The 19139-nt window shown below is 36.0% G+C and overlaps 1 protein-coding gene and 1 long non-coding RNA gene across 6 annotated transcripts; one reads left to right on the forward strand and one right to left on the reverse strand.

Moving 5' to 3' along the window:
- Positions 1 to 916: 916 nt before the first annotated feature.
- Positions 917 to 16359, reverse strand: LOC126968701 (solute carrier family 52, riboflavin transporter, member 3-A). 5 transcript variants are annotated; one of them, XM_050813776.1, is made up of 4 exons: positions 16048 to 16357; positions 14846 to 14927; positions 6522 to 7617; positions 917 to 2666 (listed from the first exon to the last, which is right to left on the reverse strand). In XM_050813776.1, the coding sequence occupies exons 2-4, from the start codon at positions 14863 to 14865 to the stop codon at positions 2460 to 2462; spliced, it is 1323 nt and encodes a 440-aa protein (XP_050669733.1). In that variant the 5' UTR covers positions 14866 to 14927; positions 16048 to 16357; the 3' UTR covers positions 917 to 2459. The 5 variants fall into 5 exon arrangements, with proteins under 5 accessions (XP_050669733.1, XP_050669734.1, XP_050669735.1 ...); XM_050813777.1 differs by lacking the exon at positions 16048 to 16357 and adding an exon at positions 15801 to 16028; XM_050813778.1 differs by lacking the exon at positions 14846 to 14927 and having other exon boundaries at positions 16048 to 16359.
- LOC126968775 (uncharacterized) lies at positions 7832 to 15245 on the forward strand. The gene is made up of 2 exons (XR_007730279.1): positions 7832 to 7919; positions 14802 to 15245. It is a non-coding gene; the product is annotated as an uncharacterized LOC126968775 (long non-coding RNA).
- Positions 16360 to 19139: the final 2780 nt, after the last annotated feature.

A 19139-nucleotide genomic window follows, 5' to 3' on the forward strand; every position in this document is an offset into this window, starting at 1 on the left:
AAAACAAAGTACAATTTGATCAACATATAAAATTCATAGATAACAATCACCGTTTGTGTTACAAAGCTTGAAATAAATAGCTAAATAAGAATTTGATTGGCAGTACGGTGTTTCTATATCGAGCAGTGTTGCCAGACATCATCCCCCACCTTCTCCAACTGAATGAGTGGCGTTAAACCCAAACTGTGGATCGAAAAGTTTGCCCCTTGTTTCCGACCGGATACTAAGACATAGGCCATCAAAAGAAGTACGAAGCCACATTGGTATCTAAAAGCTGGCAAAACAGTCTTCACAAAACCCTCGATTAAAATAAAAATACACAAAAATGATAATCGAACAAGTTTGGCAACATATTTAAGTCAGACTTTAGGATCCTACGTATCTAAGTGGAATGATCTTCCAGCATATTATATTGCAACGGCTCTCTATTATAAAGGCACATCACACTGAATGCAAAAGTGCGGAGCAGAACAGTCTCAATTGGACATAATTCCAACAAAACGTTCCAAATCACAATCATATCGAAATTGAGTTAAGACCACAAAACTGGTCACGTGATTCATATAAACGGACTGACAAAAAATGGCAGCCCTACTGTCACTCTTTAAATGACATCATGACTTAGTAGCCCAACCCACATGTACGGAATACACTAAATTAAACTTTAAACACGAATTCCCTAAAATGTGATGTATGTGGAACGTTTTTCAGGAACTACGTCCAATCGCAAAACACACACGATACATAAAAGGACATGATATGCTAAACATGCCGGCTACTACTGGCCGCGTGTGTCACTAATATTATTGTCCTCGACACTTCCTCGTACCATATCACATACCAACTAGCAAGTGGATTTGTATCCACTTGCTAGTTGGTATAAATGCATTGTTGATGGTAATTGCATTGTTGCAATAAACCTTATAAGCTCATACTACTCAGGGGCGTGCATTCCATATAGGCATTAAGGCAGTGCCTTCTTTAATAAGAACCTAAATTAATAATATATAGCACTAGTGATACAGTTTCTATTGCACACCCGGTATGTTTTAGCTTACTAACTGGTAAAACCACTAAATTGGCATCTCCAGAGTAAATCACAACGTCATTCTCTTCATGTTATGTGTGCATAACCTAATTATTTTATTATTAAGGTTTACTTTATTTATTTATTATATAAACCTGTAAACTTACAGTTTTACCCAAAGCGTTTACAAGCTAGTCCCAAAAATACAATTAATATAATAAAATTCGATTTTAAATTAAAGATAATATAAATAATGTAAATTATATAAAATCAAATAGTGTCCATAGCGCCAAATAATCAAATAAAATAAGTCCAAAGTTCTAAGTCAATAATTAAATTAAATAAAAAAGTTATTAATATATAATTCAAGTATTCAACATAATATGCACGTCATTAACAATTGTTTGAAATTTGTCCGAAAATAAATCAATGTCACACTGAGTGAGCAAGTCGCCGATCAGACCTAATGCTCGAATAGTAGGAGCGTTCTCCGCATGTCGGGTACTTTACTTGTATGTAAAGTGCTTACCTTCCTAGAAAACCAATGCACGCCCCTGTTACTACTAGAAACATAAGCTAACAACTAATTCCTGATACACTGCTGCATTTTGAGTGAAGGTACGATACAATATATAAATTATAAAATAAATGAGACTCACTGCATTGGCAGTAACGTTTAATAAATGATAAATACGTTGTTAAAATTAATGTGTCATCTAGCAAAAATGAACATAGTACCCCGCTATGGTTTACTCGGACGTCGCTATAAATAACATTGAATAAATAGTTTGTTATTATTTGTATTGCGTGCTTAGCCCGGTGTTATGAACAGTAAAATTATATAACTCTAACTCCGTATATCACTTAGCACTACCTCTCTGTCTTAAGTCAAATATTTAATAATTATTCCGTAGCTAACCCTAACTATTATACAAAATTTTACTAATTGTTTTGTTGTCACGCGATTATGACGTTCCGGTGGTAACTATAATAGTGACAGTGGCACAAGACGAGGGTGACACTGACATAATAGTGACAGTGACACAATATGTCAGAGGGTGATACTGACACAATAGTGACAGTGACACGAGACGTCATAGGGTTGACACTGACATAATAGTGACAGTGGCACAAGAAGTCATATGGTGGTTACAGCCGCGAATTATTTTTATTTAATATCATCACGCAACAACAAAGCGGTCAAATGTTAAACATTTAAAAATAAATTACAATCTAGAGCGATACCTTGCGCCTGTTTCATGTAAATCCAATAACAATTTGTTAGCATCTACAATACACCTTCCCGACATTCACCAACGCGACACATCGTTCCCGCGCCGGCGAGATCCTATTTGAAACTCCGTTATTATCGTTAGTGTCACACGGCACTTCAATATATTCCACGGCACGTGTCCGGTCAGATCTGCTGGTGTTAGAGCGGCTCGGGGCACGGCAGGGCCTCGTGGAACACGTGCACGTGGTTCACCAGCACGTAGAGCAGCAGGCTGCCTAGGGCGGAACCCGCCTGGCCCGCGGCGCCACACAGCCGCATTCCTCGCGCGCCTCCGCGTCGCGCCCAACCGTACAGCCACATGCGGGCGTACGATATGAGTCCACTGGCCGCCACCCAACACACGACCTGCAACCAACATCGCCGAGCTCGTCAACAAACAAACAATAGTAGATTTTACAACGAGTGCACAAAACGAACCAATTTTAAACCAAAGTTACTGCAAATAATTAAGTTAATAATATAGTTATGTAAGATAAGTTAATTAATTAAAATGTTTTATGGTATGTGTATTAGCTAGTAAGTAATTTTTTGTTTTGTTAACTGTTATAAAGGCTTTATAATTATTATTATAAGTTTCTACAATATTCTTCTAATGTGCCTATGTTATTACATTTAATTATAGTGACAGACTATAATTAAGAAGCAACAGTTAATAAGTTAATCTCTTTCTTTTCTCTTAACGATTCTATGATTATAGCACCTAGGTTATAAATAGCGCGAATAGCCCACATTGTAACAAACATGAAAGAACTGCTTTTCGCGAACAACAATTAAGTTGCAAGTAGCACTCATTTCTAGAACCAAACTGAACAACCAAAATACTGTCAAACACTAAATGTCACTACTGTCAAATATTCACAGTGAGTTCTACCAACGAATATGAACAACTTTAACTTTGGGACCAACTCTGAAATCACGAAAAATATTTATCATTCATCAAATTAGTAATGCCCCACTAAGATAACAGATGCCGCCACGTCCCACTTAAGTCGCACTGCTATTGTTTCACACTGATATGGAACTTGAAGAGGCACTTTCAATTATTATGTAGTGAGTGCACTAGAGTTTAATAAAATGGAAAGTGTTTATATATTTGAAGAAAGATTGGAATCCGTTTAAAATTTAACTATTATCACTAGTACTAGCTAGAGGTGTGTAATTGAAGGTTTTTAAATTAATTTAACTGTTTTTTGTCAATGGTCAACAGGTTGAAAAAACTGTTAAACTTGTCAACGGGTTTTGAAAAATCGGTTGATGCATTTATTAATAATTTAGGTTTTTACTATGTTCATACTTCATATTATATTAATAACATTGCGAAATTTAATTTATACGTAGTACCTATTTCGTCAATATAATATCAAGTCAACGTTTTCATGTTCGTCAACTGTTTTGAATTAAGCTGTTTCAGTGAGGCATTGAATTACTTCATTTATTGCGAGTTACGGGCGAAGACGTTGATTGAATTTACTAGCTTATTATGTTAGAGTTAGAGTGTAAAAAGGGCTAAAGCTAAAAATGATATAGATAGAGAGTAAAGGAACGTTGATTTTCAAATGAAGCTCCTGGATTTCTGCCCATAAATAAGCTTTTCCTTAAAGGATAACAGGAAAGCTTCAAACGATCGCAAAGCTTTACTACACCACTAAAAATAACATCTGGTTGATGGCCCAGATCAGGAAATAAAAAAAAGACGTGTGGCACTCGGGGACTGCCGCGGTAAAGCTATTGCATAGCATTTTTTATCAACTTATGCAATTATAATTATTTATATATTTTATTTAGGCAGTATTATTTTTTATAAAATTAATATAAAAATAAGCAAACGGGAAGTGAGTAAAATTTAACTTGCAAGATTTGATTACAGATAGATAACGGGACAGGTGAAACTAAATAAAAATGCTTGTCATAGTAATAAAAAATAAAAAAACGTGACAAAAATAATAATGAAATTAAAAAAAACAACCCCAGGCTCGAACCTGGGACCTTCTGCACAAAAAGCATACGTAATAACCGCTGTTCCACGGCAACTGAATGACCGTGGCGAAATATCTATATACATCTAGTAAGTAAGTGTTAGTTTATTTTCGTTACGGAATTTCTGAATTCGGTATCCACGCTCAAGGTCCGCGATAGAAGCCATGCAATAGCTTAATAAAAACCCAGCTAGGTGCAGAGCACTTTCAATGATCGACGAATTATAATGGAAATGATTGAATTTATAATATCATACATGAGTTTACCCGACAGACGCTGTTCTGTCAATTGAAAAAAGTTAAAATAGATAAAGTATGTTATACTGAATTGATAGACATATGCCTACTTATCGCGGACTTTTCTGTAGACCTATATAAGATACACAATTCCAGAATACATTATTATATCAAAAAGGGCTTGCTTAGACAAGGTTTTCGTTTTTGAAAGCTCCGATACGGCTTATTTTTTCCGACACCTCCAACAAATACCGTTCCTATATACAAAAACTTAACAAACGATATACTAAAACCTTCCTCGAGAACCACACTATCAATTGGTGAAAACAGCATGAAAATTGGTGCTGTAGTTTATGAGTTTATCACGAACAGACAGACAGACAGACGCGGCAAAGGACTTTGTTTTATAATATATAGTGATTACGACATAAATGAAAATAATTTGGATGTTATTCAATGGGCCAAACCGACAAAACAGTTAAGTAATTTGATAGCGCCTGAACATCTATACAGATCACTGACCTGTTTAAATACCGCTGGACAGGCTGTTCCATATGTTTGACAGCAAATTTATTGTGCCTATTTGAAGCGCCACTCGCCAGCGACCAGGGAACTAATTATGACGTATAATGCAAATGGCTGCGAAGGAACTTATTTATCCTTCAAGAATCAACGTAATAAAGTAAACATATTTTTTTTTGTAAATAGTTTCCCACCATCTATCGATGTTTGCTGAGGTTTTCTTCAATAGTACCGCAGACTCTCGCTACACGGCCCTGTAACAGCGCCAAAATGGCGAATATCAAACAGGCACAAGAGCACTTTGACAGCCGCCAGTCCAGTGGTATATTGTAGAGGTCAGTGATATAGACAGATAAGAGTATGACTCATGTTTGTTGGTTGTATGTCTTATTCATAATGACTAAGCGGAGATTTAAAACATCGCTTATATACGCTTGTTAAATAATGGTATTCATAATCGCATATTAGAGCTATAACGCTCATTATCACTTCGATAAAGCTGACGTGACTTCAAGTAGCTAGGACCCTTCGATATACCTATTTTAAGCACTTGAACGCAAAAAAACATGGCCGACATCGATCAGCTGTTCGTTAAATAATGTGATAAATAGCTTCCCGCTCAAAGTTGTTGGATATCCGTCAAAGATTGACAACCGACAGACTTCAAAACTTTGATTTTTGAAGTTTGAAATTATTTTGACATCGACTTTTGACAACTGACAAACCATTGACATTGAAAAGACGTTCTTTTCCATTGACAGTTCCTCATTAAATTAGTTAAAATCATGTTTTTTCTACGAAATAGCAACATTGCGTACTATAGAGACGTATTAGTTATGGGAGATTTATCCAACGAATATGAATAAGGAATTTTATCGAACGTTCGATAGGCTTAAAAAACGTTTTAACTAATATAGCTTTATACCTTCGAAAAGCGTTTTACTATGTATAAGACAGTGCATGTTTATAGCCATTGAAGTACAATAAACAACTAGACTTAATTCTGAAGCAAAACTCTGCCTACGCGTTTACAAGGCAAGAGTTTTATACAATAGACATTGAACATTATTGCCACGCAATAAGGTGTTAATTTGAATGAATGTTTCAATGTTATCTGCATAAGTTAATGTGTTTATCGTATACGTAGTAGTACCGCGCCGCTCGGACATTTTTGTACATAGTATGTCAATAGTAATAGCAAAACAAAATTAACTACATAACTTTTATACATTAATGGTGTATATTGCTAAGCTGAGACAAATTATTATCACTTAGCAATAATCAGTTTGCTTTTAATGAGAACTTAAAAGAAAAACATAATTTACTAACTAAGATTACACCTAAATATCAATTAGCTGTCAATAATTATTTTTCGTGTAATATTGACTTGGGTACACAAAAATAAAAAAAACGCCCATTTGTGTTTGTCAATCGATGTTACTGAGTGTGTAGGTGTATAACTCACAATGAGCACGACGCCGAACGGAGTGGAGTGCAGCGGCGGCGCGGGGCTCATGGCGGCCGTGACCAGGATGTAGACGAGCAGGGCTCCCGCCGCAGACAACATGGCGGCGAGCACGCGGCCTCGCACCGGTCGGAGCCACACGCCCGCCAGACACGCCACCGGGTTGGCCATGGCTCCCAGCGTCACGGCCAGGTGGTAGGCGTGAGTGCCGTACGGCCGGCACGAGTACGTCTGCACGGACGGCATCACGCCGTTGAACAGCGCGTTCAGCCCCGCCATCAGCAGCATCAGCCCCACCCACTTGCGTAGCAGCAGCGCCTCCGCCGGCATCGACGCCTCCTCCTCCTTATCAGCTTCGCACTCGCGCACGCGCTCCGACGAGAACCCCGAGTAGTTGTGTATCACGGTGAAGCTGGCCAGGCTGAGCGTGGACAGAAAGCCCAGCACCACGATGAACACAGTCGAGCTGAACAGGGGCGCCGGGTACACGGCCTGCATCGTCGAGTTGTCAGCCGATGGAACGCAGACGGGCTCGCCGCCGACACCTTGGATCAGCGCCAGGATTGACGGAATGAAGCCGCTTAGTCCTTCTCCGACCAGGTACGTGGCCAGGTACAGTTCCCGGAAATGTCTCAGGTACGGGTAGAACAGCACGGAGCTCGTACAGCCGACCAGGGCCACGCAGAAGGTGAGCACGAGGAAGGCGACCGAGCGCTGCGAGCCACCCACCTCCACCGTCTCGGCATATAGGAACGCGTTGAGAAACAGAGCCGCCGTACCGATGGCCAGCAACGCGTATATGAACACGGCGTCTGTCATTCGCGGGATCCACTTGCGCAAAGCCGCGTACACAAGCATGCCGACGTTTGCCACCTGAATGGCCACAGACATCGACGACGGCAGCTTCCACCCCTCCGGGAGGCGCTCCACGAGCAGCGGCAGCTGTACGAAGAAGCCATTGACTCCCAGCCAGGTTCCCAGCCCCCAGCACACGAATAACACATCCAGCAGTATTCGACGTTTCGAGCTCAACATTTTATCTTGGCTGTTATTTTCTACGTTCAGGCAAGGCGTCCTCTCCTTTTCTTCGGTCAACCTTAAATGATAAAGATTCAGATTAAAACGACGTCGTCAGTTGTCAGCAAAGAAGATCAAGTAAGATTGAATATTGGTGAATATTCCCAGGAGTATGTGCCAACAATTTTGTTACATGGCAAATATAGTTGAAGTTATCGCTGATTAGTCTGCAATAAATGCTCTTATCAAAGGATTTAAGCATTTACAACATGTATTTTGTTTTTATTGCGACGGCATTATGCATCGTTTGGCAGCCTGGGCGCGACGTGACGACGGCCGCGTATCGCTAACGTGGAACACAGATTGAAATAAAGGGAAACGGTGAGTTTTAATATATTTTATCTACACCCATGCTTTAAATCCTCTATTAAAGATTCTGAAACAGTTAGCTTATTACAACATTAAAACACCCAATGTTCTAATAACCAATCATCTAAACGAGTGTTGTAATGTTGTGCTGAATTTCATAACAACACTCCCTATGTTTTTTTTTTGATCCCTGCATGCGCAAAGAGTTTCAACAGACAGCCACATTCTTATTGCTCGATGCGTGGTATCTGTATGAATTTCAAAAAAAAAGAACATTTTCGTTTACGCGCGTTCCACACTACCAGAACGTTGCGCGCCGTAAAAAAAAGTAGGTTATTCGAATCCCCGCCATTTTTCTTCGATATTTTTATTATTTTGTTTACAAAAAATGAGCAAATTCATTTTAAACGCTGCAAAAGAACATTATATTCGAGTGAATTTTAATTATTGCACTATAGAAAATGTAAATTACTACTAAAATAAATAATTGTTTCATTAATACTTAGTTTATTTGCAGTAATAATTAATGATATTAGGTTACTACTAGGACTGGTGTTTTAATATTAGCAGTAAACTAACTTTTCGAGAATCTTTTAGAGGATTCATAATAAAGTCTTGTATGCAACTGTTGATAATTAGGTATTAAAGTTTAGTAGTACACAACAGTTGCATAAATAACTATTAACAAGTTTCTACCCACCTACATAATATTATAATTGAACTTCATTATAAGACATCCTAACATATATAATGAACGATGCTACGGGGTCACTAAAAATCGGGGGATGGCAAATTCCTTGGTCACCTGGAGTATATAGGGAATTAAAAAATTCCAAATATGGACATCGGCCCAGATTATAACGCTCTAAAGGGCTGGTCCGGCCACGTATTTGTTCATTTGCTCTCATATCTGGTCAAGCAGTATCTGATGGTGCCTCATAAGTGAATTTGCTAGTAGGAACTGTCATAATCACAATGTTACCTACTTCTCGGCTAAGCCCAGTTAGAGAAGAGAATAAAAAGAATTGTTAATTGTTACTATAACATAAATGACTTTCTTAATGATGCCACAGATTGGGAATGGAGTGACCGCCTTCAGGCTATTAAATAATTAATTTTATTCTACGATAAAAAAAAAATAATTTTGGAATGGAAACTTCTTTGTTGTGATTTGAAAGTCGATGAACGAAAAAGCGAGACAGTAGAAATAGACAGGACACATACATTCATACAATTTAACGTGGGAGACAATGAGATAGGAAGCATTACACAATGTATTGGCACCAGGCGATGACAGTTGAAAAGAAAATAAGAGAATGAGATTGTCTTATGTATGACGCGAGTATACCTTAATGTATTCTGACGTCATGCACACGACGTATTACTACATAGACACCAAAATAACATAAATATGGTAGCGGTGATAGTAATGTCTTTCATAGCGGTTGAAATTATGCGTCATCGTAGCAACATGTACCAGGACTTCATATGCAGTTTAGAGGATTAATGTAAATTTTGGATCGGATACAGCGATTCCGTTGATTGAGTTTTTAGACGCCAAATTTTATTTGAAAATGTGAACAAGTCGCACTGTATCAACAACAAGATCAAAAATAGTAATTAACGCAGTATTCCAAAGATATATTTCATACTTTAGTTACCATAAGCATCTTGCATCATTTATCGAAAATATAATGAGTCTGAATAAATCTATGTAATACTAGCTGACCCGGCAAACGTTGTTTTGCCATATAAATTACTTTTAGAGTTAGACCGTTTCTTGGACATTGCAACATTATTATTTTTTTCTAAAATACAAGATTTTTTCTAAAATAAAAGTAGCCTTAGTTACTCCTTATAATATAATAATAGCCAGTGAAAGTCCCGTCAAAATCGGTCTAGCCATTTCAGAGATTAGCCGGAACAAACCGAAAGACAGACACACAAAAATTGTAAAAACAAACAGACACTCCAATTTTATTTATATGTATAGATGTACGAATAAAATGTAAAATAATATTAATCTTTGTATCTACTATGATCATTACTAAAACCTACAATTATTATCCTCTTCTCAATATTTTACATCATTATCTCGAAGCCCAATTTTTTTTAACGTTTCAATGCACATGTTTTAACTTATCGACATACACATAATAATTTATTGTAGTTAGTGGTAGTATAATGATGTGGCGTGCACAAAACAAACCGGTGCATCTAATGTACGTCAATCTTTATCTTATCTAAGCACTAGCTGACCCGGCAAACGTTGTTTTGCCATATAAATTATTTTTTGAGTTAGACATTGCAACATTATTTTTTTCTAAAATACAAGATTTTTTCTAAAATAAAAGTAACCTAAGTTACTCCTTATTACATCAGCTATCTGCCAATAAAAGTCCCGTCAAAATCGGTCCACCTATTTCAGAGATTAACCGGAACAAACAGGAAGACAGACAGACAAAAATTGTAAAAAATGTTATTTTGGTGTAAGTACATATTACAAACAGACACTCCAATTTTATTTATATGTATAAATGTATAGATTAGTCGTGCACTGTTTTTATATAAAACTGAATAAAAATATCACCATCATCTCATCAGTAAATGTGATTTTGAATATAGTTTTATCATATCTTATCTACATACATTAATAATTGTGAAGTATCAATCAATTATCAATTTAAAGTAATAATTACTTGAATATTTGCGGTATTATTAAGAGATTTCAACGAAACAAATGGACAGAAATCAGGCATATTTATACAAAAATGAATTTGAATTCACTTTTAAAAGTCAAACAAAATAGTAGTAGGATAAAATCTGTTGGAAAACGAAGGGCGATCGAGGTCGGGAAGTGGAAAAGAGGGGTAAAGGGTAAAAAACGGTTTATAAATACGGCGAAACTACAAGTACTATAGAATAAAGTAAAATAGCTAAGTTGTTGGTAATAAAAAAGATCAACAACTTATGTTTTTACTCATTTTTCACATAACCTTAAAATTAATGTGAAAAACTCAAATATATAAGTTCCAATTTCAGATCACCCGTAATTTATTTTCCCTTGCAGTTTTGTTATATTCTCTTCCCTTTCCAATGGTTTCAAAAATAATCGACCATGGTCTAATCTTAATATATTATATAATACATAATAATATATTATATAATAGTGTCTCGATCACTTCATGGAGTGCAGCTTAGTCCAACTTGAGAGATAGGATAGTTCTTATAATATTACGATTTGGGACCAACAATTCTTTTTATTTTCAATATTTTTTTATATGGACATATTTTCTGTTAGAGAATTTATTAACGCACGGTTTGACAGTTCTGCTGTGAAACAACAGGGAGCATATTTTACGAAATAATTCTTGTTGTTAAGAAATATTATAGACAAATTCATAAAAAAACATTATTTTATTTATTATGTACAGAACAACGTCATCAACAATTATTAAAATTGATTACAGATCCGTAGGTAGGTCTCTTATTTTCGCAGAGCGTACCACTCCGTACGTCATTTGTCATTTTGACGTAAGTAGATTCCTACTTCGTTAATAAACTTCTCTTTTCCTTTTTCCTCACAAGAGCACATTCATGTATCCCTAAGGCTTATGCGTCATAATACCTTTTTGCATCTGCTGGTTTTTCTACCGCGCTAAGGGGTAGGTGTTTATACTGTGCCATATATGAGGCGTGCTACTTTTCAAAAGCTTAATTTGCATCAAAATCGTGGTCAAAATAGCAGCACCAACTTTTCCATTTTTACTAGCCTCCTTTCACTCATAACTCGCGTTCTTTAGTAGTAACAACACACAAGTAATTTAAACTGTTTCTGTGTTTGCTGAATGACCTACAGTTCCATTCTTCTTCGATTCATTTGACTTATGATGATGGAACTGTCCAGAGAATTGCTTAGCCAGCTACCATAGACACAAACTTCTGATGGTTCGAAGGCATCCATAGTGGTGAGATACCTTTGGGATTGCCAATTAATTGTTTCTGCCTGCCTTACTCACTTATTGGCACAATGGTAGCTCACATAGAGCAAGACAGTCGTAATAGAATTCTCAACTATGTTAAACGCTATTACGGATGGGCACATTCAGAAATTCTGTTGGCAGTGGCGAGCACAGTTGCTCCCTAACCAGTAGAGACACATCCTTGGAGTTCTAAGTTCATGCCTTGCAGTTTTACAGATACAGACAGACTAACTTAGTCTTCAGAGACCAATCATAAATGTATTCAACAATATTTAGAGGCATCCTGTCCGGTCGACAGTTCTCAATAACCTTTCATTCTACTTCCGCCCCCTTTGTAAACAAAACATTAATATCGTCGCATATTCGCGCCTGTAACGCATTTCCTGTATCTGTTAGGACTCATTTAGAGGGAAGGTCATTAAGTGACTCTGACTTACAGCCCTCATAGTGCCGCATTCCGCAACAGTTTCTTTTGCGGTGAAGGAAGATTATTTTATATGTTTTGCATTGTCGCATGTTTTTTTTTCTTTTTATCCACATTCACTTGCTCGGCCTCCAAGGCCCCCGCCCGGCTTCGCTGTAAAAGCCTTCAGGGCTATCAGCACAGAGGAGGTTTTTAGTCGGTAGGGGGTGTTTACACCCGAGCCCGACATATGTGCCCCGTTTCGGGATCTTCAATACGTAAATGTATTTTACTCCTCTCGAAAAAAAAAACGTTCACTTGCCGGCAATTTGAGATATTTAAGATTGATTATTTTTGACAAAATAGCGCCTAACAAATTATTAGCATTCATATTGGTACGCCTTTAGAGTATATAATATATTAATAAAAAACGAATATTGTGTTAACACAATACACGTCTGCTATTAAAAAACATTGAGAAAAGAACCAATCACCCGTCAGTATAATTTGTTCTTATTTTAAATTTAAATTCTGTGAAGGAAGGTTACGTCATTCATTTATTTCCCTTATTATTTGCATGACTTGTAATTTTTGCAGATACGTTGACAGAAGAACCGAAAAGGATATATTAGAGTACATTGTATATTGAAATATTTAAGAGTACCTGAGGTTGTGAGATTTTTGGTCGGGTCCGCATAATAAAGAGTACCTAATATTTACCGACGAGAGTGAAGAGAGTCAAAAGTCTGAACTGCTCATTCAATTCATTTTTTTTTTCAAATCAATTCAATTCATTCTTGTGCCAGGTTTCAGCGAGTTAACATCTCAGGAAAATGCCTCATGTAGAGGCAAACACGTGTCGGATAGCACTCAAATAAATAAATTGGATAGTTATGTATTTCCGTAAATTCTTAATTCAATCAATTTTCTCAAAGTACATCAGTCAGGTATTTTTTATTGGTTTTATATTAACGTAGATTAGTAATTAGATTATTCATTGTGATATTCCATACATACAGGATTTTCCGGCGGGATTGCCCGAACTTTTGGAGTGGTAGTGCCATGTTGGGTAACGGACACAACCGAATTAGGCAATCCCGGAGAAATACCACTCTCCCATTTCAAAAAAAACTAATTTTTAAGAGTATTTTATCGTGAACAAGTCGCGGTCAAAAGCTATGTTTATTATATTTTATTATTCAACTAATCTTGATCATTTATAACAATTAACATTGTCTTTGTTTCACCGCGGGGTCAATGTTAAACTACAATTTACTTACTGAAAGTCACATAGCATCTTACCCACTCATGATGATTTTGGCGCTCTACCACCATCAACGACAACAGTGACAACAACTCGACCTCGCAACCGCCACTAATCTGCGGCACCTTGGGACTCCGCGTCGACTTATATCTTCGACGTTAGCGTGAGATTACCCATCAACGAGTACGGACAAACATTGCAATGTGCAACTAACAATGTATTCGTAAACAGGCGCGACTATGCACACAGCTATTAAGCTTTAACAAATCTCATTAAATTATGAGGTATATAATATAATGAGAAATAATTCAGCAGATTTAATTAGTGATAAATAATAATAGTGATAAAAGAAATTGATAAGATCAGATAAGGAGAAAAATATGCGAAGATATTTAACATCCGTGTAATAGAAACAGTACTCATTGATAATTAATTGATGTTTCAATTGATTTGACTTTGACGATTGGATTGGTGATACACATGTTTGCTAGTTGTTGGAACTCTTATATACTATTATAGTCGTTCGTACATAGAATCTTAGATTAAGGATTGGTCTCCGCTGCACTACTTAAGAACAATAGCTTTTTTTATTACAACAAGTACAAACATGCTTGTGTGTGTGGCATCTTACAAATTTTGTAACATACACTTCGTTTGTTATTTTACATGGAAATTAATAAAATACAAAACACTTACTAATAAAATGTGAAGTTTTACTTCGCAACGTTTAATAAGGCATTTTAGTTTCAATTATTAGCAAATGGCATGTCAACATCACACATTGTTCGAGAGTGGCTCGGGTACCCTCGCTTAGGTGTAGTATTAGTTGCCACTTTGCAACTACACCTGCGGTATCTAGTTGGAGCGCAGTGTAGACCAATCCTTAGTCTAAGCATAGAATCTTTGTTATATTATCTAATATCTATTTCTATTATGAGTATTGGATATCAAAATGTATTACATATCTATATTATACTGTGTCACAAGTTTCAAATTTCAATGGCGGAAGTGATGTATGGAAAGTTACAAAGCTGTATTGATTAACCATTACCATATCTAGTGAGCTTGGTGGTCTACTTTAACGTGACATTGGCTAATTTGTGGTATACCTTCCGTAGAGGCCACAGTATAAAGAGTTGAATAGAAACATATTTAGTTAAGGCTGCACCGTACTATATTGGTTTAATAATTCAAGCTTAAAAATACTAATAAGCGTATAATATTTCAATATTTGTCAATTTCAGATGAAGCAGTGCAACAAGCTACCTGCATAATAGTGCATGAGTACCTGTCAACAGCGAGTGACATAGTGCCGCTGAGGTCCAGGAGTACGCAGCACTCGCCATCGCTTCCCTCACTGTGCCCCTCCTCTGGTGACATGCCACAAACACACACTTAACAAGTTCCTAGCTAGCTGGCACGATACACTCTGGAGCCCCAGCCACTAAATATCCCACTACATATAATAGCAACAAGGTTACAAGTGTACTAATCTAATAAAAGCGTGTGTTCTATAGTAAGTATACTGATTTGTAGCAAACTCCGAAGTAGGAGCAAAAATCCAGGATTCCACAGGATTCTTTCAATAATAATAAAGCATCCGGTCTTTATTTGAGCATGATACGGCAACACATTAAATGAAACATATTTTCGTTTTATTCTGAACTAATAAACACCATGATTGATGACCTAGCTATCTAAATACATTATATACCTTGAATCATTGGAAAATTACAGTTATGTGAATAATAAGCGCAAGCAGCATGATTAATGCAATGTGTGTGACCCGAGCTCCGTGCAGTGACATTAAAGTTAACATAGGATATAACAGCGAGATTGTAAGCATGATCAACACTATCTTTGTAAGATTCACTGTAGATAGCGGATTATTTGCTCTCTTAGTAAGTTCAAATAAGTAATTGAGGACAAGCTCTCTATATGAAGGGCTTCATACTTCAGTACGTTGACTTTCAAGATACCCTCTGTCAATATGTGTACAGCTTCAGTAAACATGTTCCTATTTACATGTCATATACAGAAACTGTTATTGCTATAAGCCCATACGTAAATAGGTATTAAAACAGATAAGGGATACAGAAATAAATGAATAATGAAAAGAAATAAAATAATTCTAAAATTTATGGTTAGTGAGAAGAAGTATGTAGAAGTTAGGTAATATGAGATATATATTATAGTTTTACACTTTTATCTTTAATCACAAGTAACATGCATAACAATATTACCTTACGTAGGTACGGAGATTTTATCTAAAAGGATATGATTTCCTTGAAGATAAATATTTCATTTGGTAGTCTTTAATTAGGTGATTGGAGTAAAATGGCATTAGCTCGAAATGTGAACTTGACGGAACTTGTTTTGCAATTTCGAGAAAAATTGCGAAATAGTATTTCTTGGAAAGTGGAAACAATATTTAAAATATTTTATGTAAGTAATAAACGTATCACATGTGACTGTCATGTACTGTCTTACCTTGATATACTCATTGTATTTCTTCTATATAATAAATAAATAATAGGTAATTAGGTATTATTTTATGACTTTGAAACACCAGATCACAGTTCATTAAAATCGACCTTATTGTAAATTCTGACTATGGCATTTACGTAACAATACTTTGCGAATATTATTGAAATAAAATTGCTGTACGTGTATCATTCAGTCAATGAGTATTATTTGTATGATTTGTCGATTAATTAAACTTATACACAACAAATTTATAATCTTACTATCGAATTTTAATTTTTTACAATGACAATTGGGAAACGGGAATTGACTTGACATCAAAATTCAAATGACACGGTGACAAGTGACAAGAATGGAGAATTGAATATTGACATACGACATTATTGACAAACTTATTTTATTTGACAGTGACAAAACAAAACACAGTAACAAAACCTCAGACTAATTATTGCACTGGACAGAGCGTTAGCTTCAAATACTTGCCAATTGTGTGCGTGTGTCATTTCTTCTATAGCCTGGCTAACGAAAGCTGAACCACAGTAGATATATTATGTCTACTATGGCTGAACCTAGGAAAATTCAAAAAAACTTCATATTATATGGTATTACCAACAAAAGTAGGAATAAATAATTTTGATACTTTGATTTTTCTTGATAACACCTTACCAGTTATTATGCAGGTAACGGTTTTAGTTTTTCAATTTTATAGTTATTTATTACATAATTCTTGTACACACATTATTGAGACATGAGTTCTTTGCAGTAAAATGTAGGAATTGTTTAAAATTGTTACTTCACTATGTTGAAGTATTTTCTATGCAAAGGGATCATATTATAAGAACCTAGAGTATTGAAGGGGTAACAGATACCTGCATTGCAAGAACAATATTTAATGAAAACCACTACACAGGTGAGGTGTGCATAAAAATAAAGGCCATAAAGGAAGATAAACAGACTTTAATCAGAAGCTGATTCTAACATTTCTATTTCCATAGATTCGTCGCAACTACTACTAGAACTATAATCCTGCACACTTATGATCAACTGTTCTATCTCTTCTATTATTCGATCCCTCGTTTTGTTCTGAACGTCAACATGAAGAATATGCTCTGTTATTGTGTTTCAATGCTCTGGTGTTATACTGTCAAAAAAATTATTAAAACATTTAATTCATAAATCTGCGTTGTTCTGAGGCACCAGGTACATGGGTGTGTATATGAACCCAGTGTCTCAGAACAGTACACTCGGGTTTATTACCTAAAACCATCAGGATATTGTGAGTACTCGCACGAACCCTACGCATCAGTGAGGCTGTCCGTTAGTGGATGATTGATGAAAAGTCATTCACGTGTGCATCTGCAAACATACCTGATGCGCTACAGTACCTACCACGGGAGCCCCTACAACATCCTGAAAACAAGAAAGACAAGAAACATAAAATTTACTTAATTACTTACTAATCTCAAATTAAGTATCAAATTCATTTCACAGTACTAAACTACGAATTCAGTCAAGACGCCTAAGCATTTACTTTTTGCCACATCATCGCTTCCTTCTCTTCTTGTTCTTGCTTTAATTTACTCAACATATTAAAAAACACACGCCGCACGTAAGATTTTATCGTTTTTCCCATGTTTGCAGAAATATATAACAGCAAGACACAACAGATTGATTGACATTGTCATAATGATATTTTATTTATTATTACCATTCCTATAAATTACTGGGTTCAGCTTTCACTATCCAGACTCTAGTAGTAGATTGACTACAGTCTTAAGAATCGCTTTCCTACAGTCATCCAACGAACATATCTAGACGGGGTAATAATGCGAGGTGCGCGGGCGCGAGAGGGGAAGAAGCATCCCGAGTGGCTATACAATCGCTAGGAACACTTCAGCCAGGGTTAACGCTAACGCATTTTCAAATTTAAGGTCAAGTTAAAAAATGTCATCATTTCGAAATAAGAAACATTTAAAATTTCATGAGTTTCATACAGAAGAAAGATTAGTTAGTATTTATTTAACTATAATGTTTGCAAAAAATCAACAATATTCGTTCTGGCGTTATTCTTATATATAAAAATGAATTGCTGTTCGTTAGTCTCGCTAAAACTCGAGAACGGCTGGACCGATTTGGCTAATTTTGGTCTTTAATTATTTGTGGAAGTCCAGAAAGGTTTAAAAGGTGAATAAATAGGAAAATGCAGCTAAATTAAATAACAACAACAAATTTGTTTTTCCTTTGATGTGTCCATACATAATTTCTATGAGAGAATTTATTGACGCACGGTTTGACAGTTCTGCTGTGAAACAATTTCATTACGACAGCAGGGTGCATATTTTACGAAGTAATTTTTGATGTTATGATATATTATTGACAAATTCAAATAAAAACATTATTTTATTTATTATATACAGAACAACGTATGTCGGGTCAGCTAGTATATACAAGAAAAGCGGCCAAGTGCGAGTCGGACCCACCCATGAAGGGTTCCGTAGGAGTAAGTAACATAAAATAAATTTTATATAGAAAGGAAAATGATATTAAATTATCACAAACCTTTGCTCAAAATTATACAGTGCAAATGAGCTCTTGACATTATAAGTTAACGATACATAATTGCTTTTTGCTTCAACGCTCCAAGCATATCTGTTGGCTAAGAATTAGATCGACTCCTAGCCAGTAGCTAAGCTTTATACGCTTTTTCTTAGCTCTCATCATATAAATGATGCGTGTTATGATTACGTATAAACGTATAGTCCGGTCAATTTAGATATTCGAAGTTACATAAAGTCCCAACAAGCTGAAAATCAGTGAAATTGTTCAAAACATAATTATAAACAATGTTTCAAAGTTCCCCATCATTCCCGTGTATGGAAAAAAAATTATGCAAGGTCAAAGGTCAAAAAATGAGTTTTTCGTGATTTTCAGCAAAACGGTAAGTTTTATCATAGAAGTGCCTTTACCGACTTTATGTAACGTCACTCTCATTTTTTGGTCTAAATTGACCGGACTAGTATTAAAAAAAACTACTTACTAGATCTCGTTCAAACCAAATTCGGTGGAAGTTTGCATGGTAATGTCCATCATATATTTTT

This window comes from Leptidea sinapis, chromosome 16 (assembly GCF_905404315.1).
Source record: "Leptidea sinapis chromosome 16, ilLepSina1.1, whole genome shotgun sequence".
In the NCBI taxonomy this organism is placed as follows: domain Eukaryota; kingdom Metazoa; phylum Arthropoda; class Insecta; order Lepidoptera; family Pieridae; genus Leptidea; species Leptidea sinapis.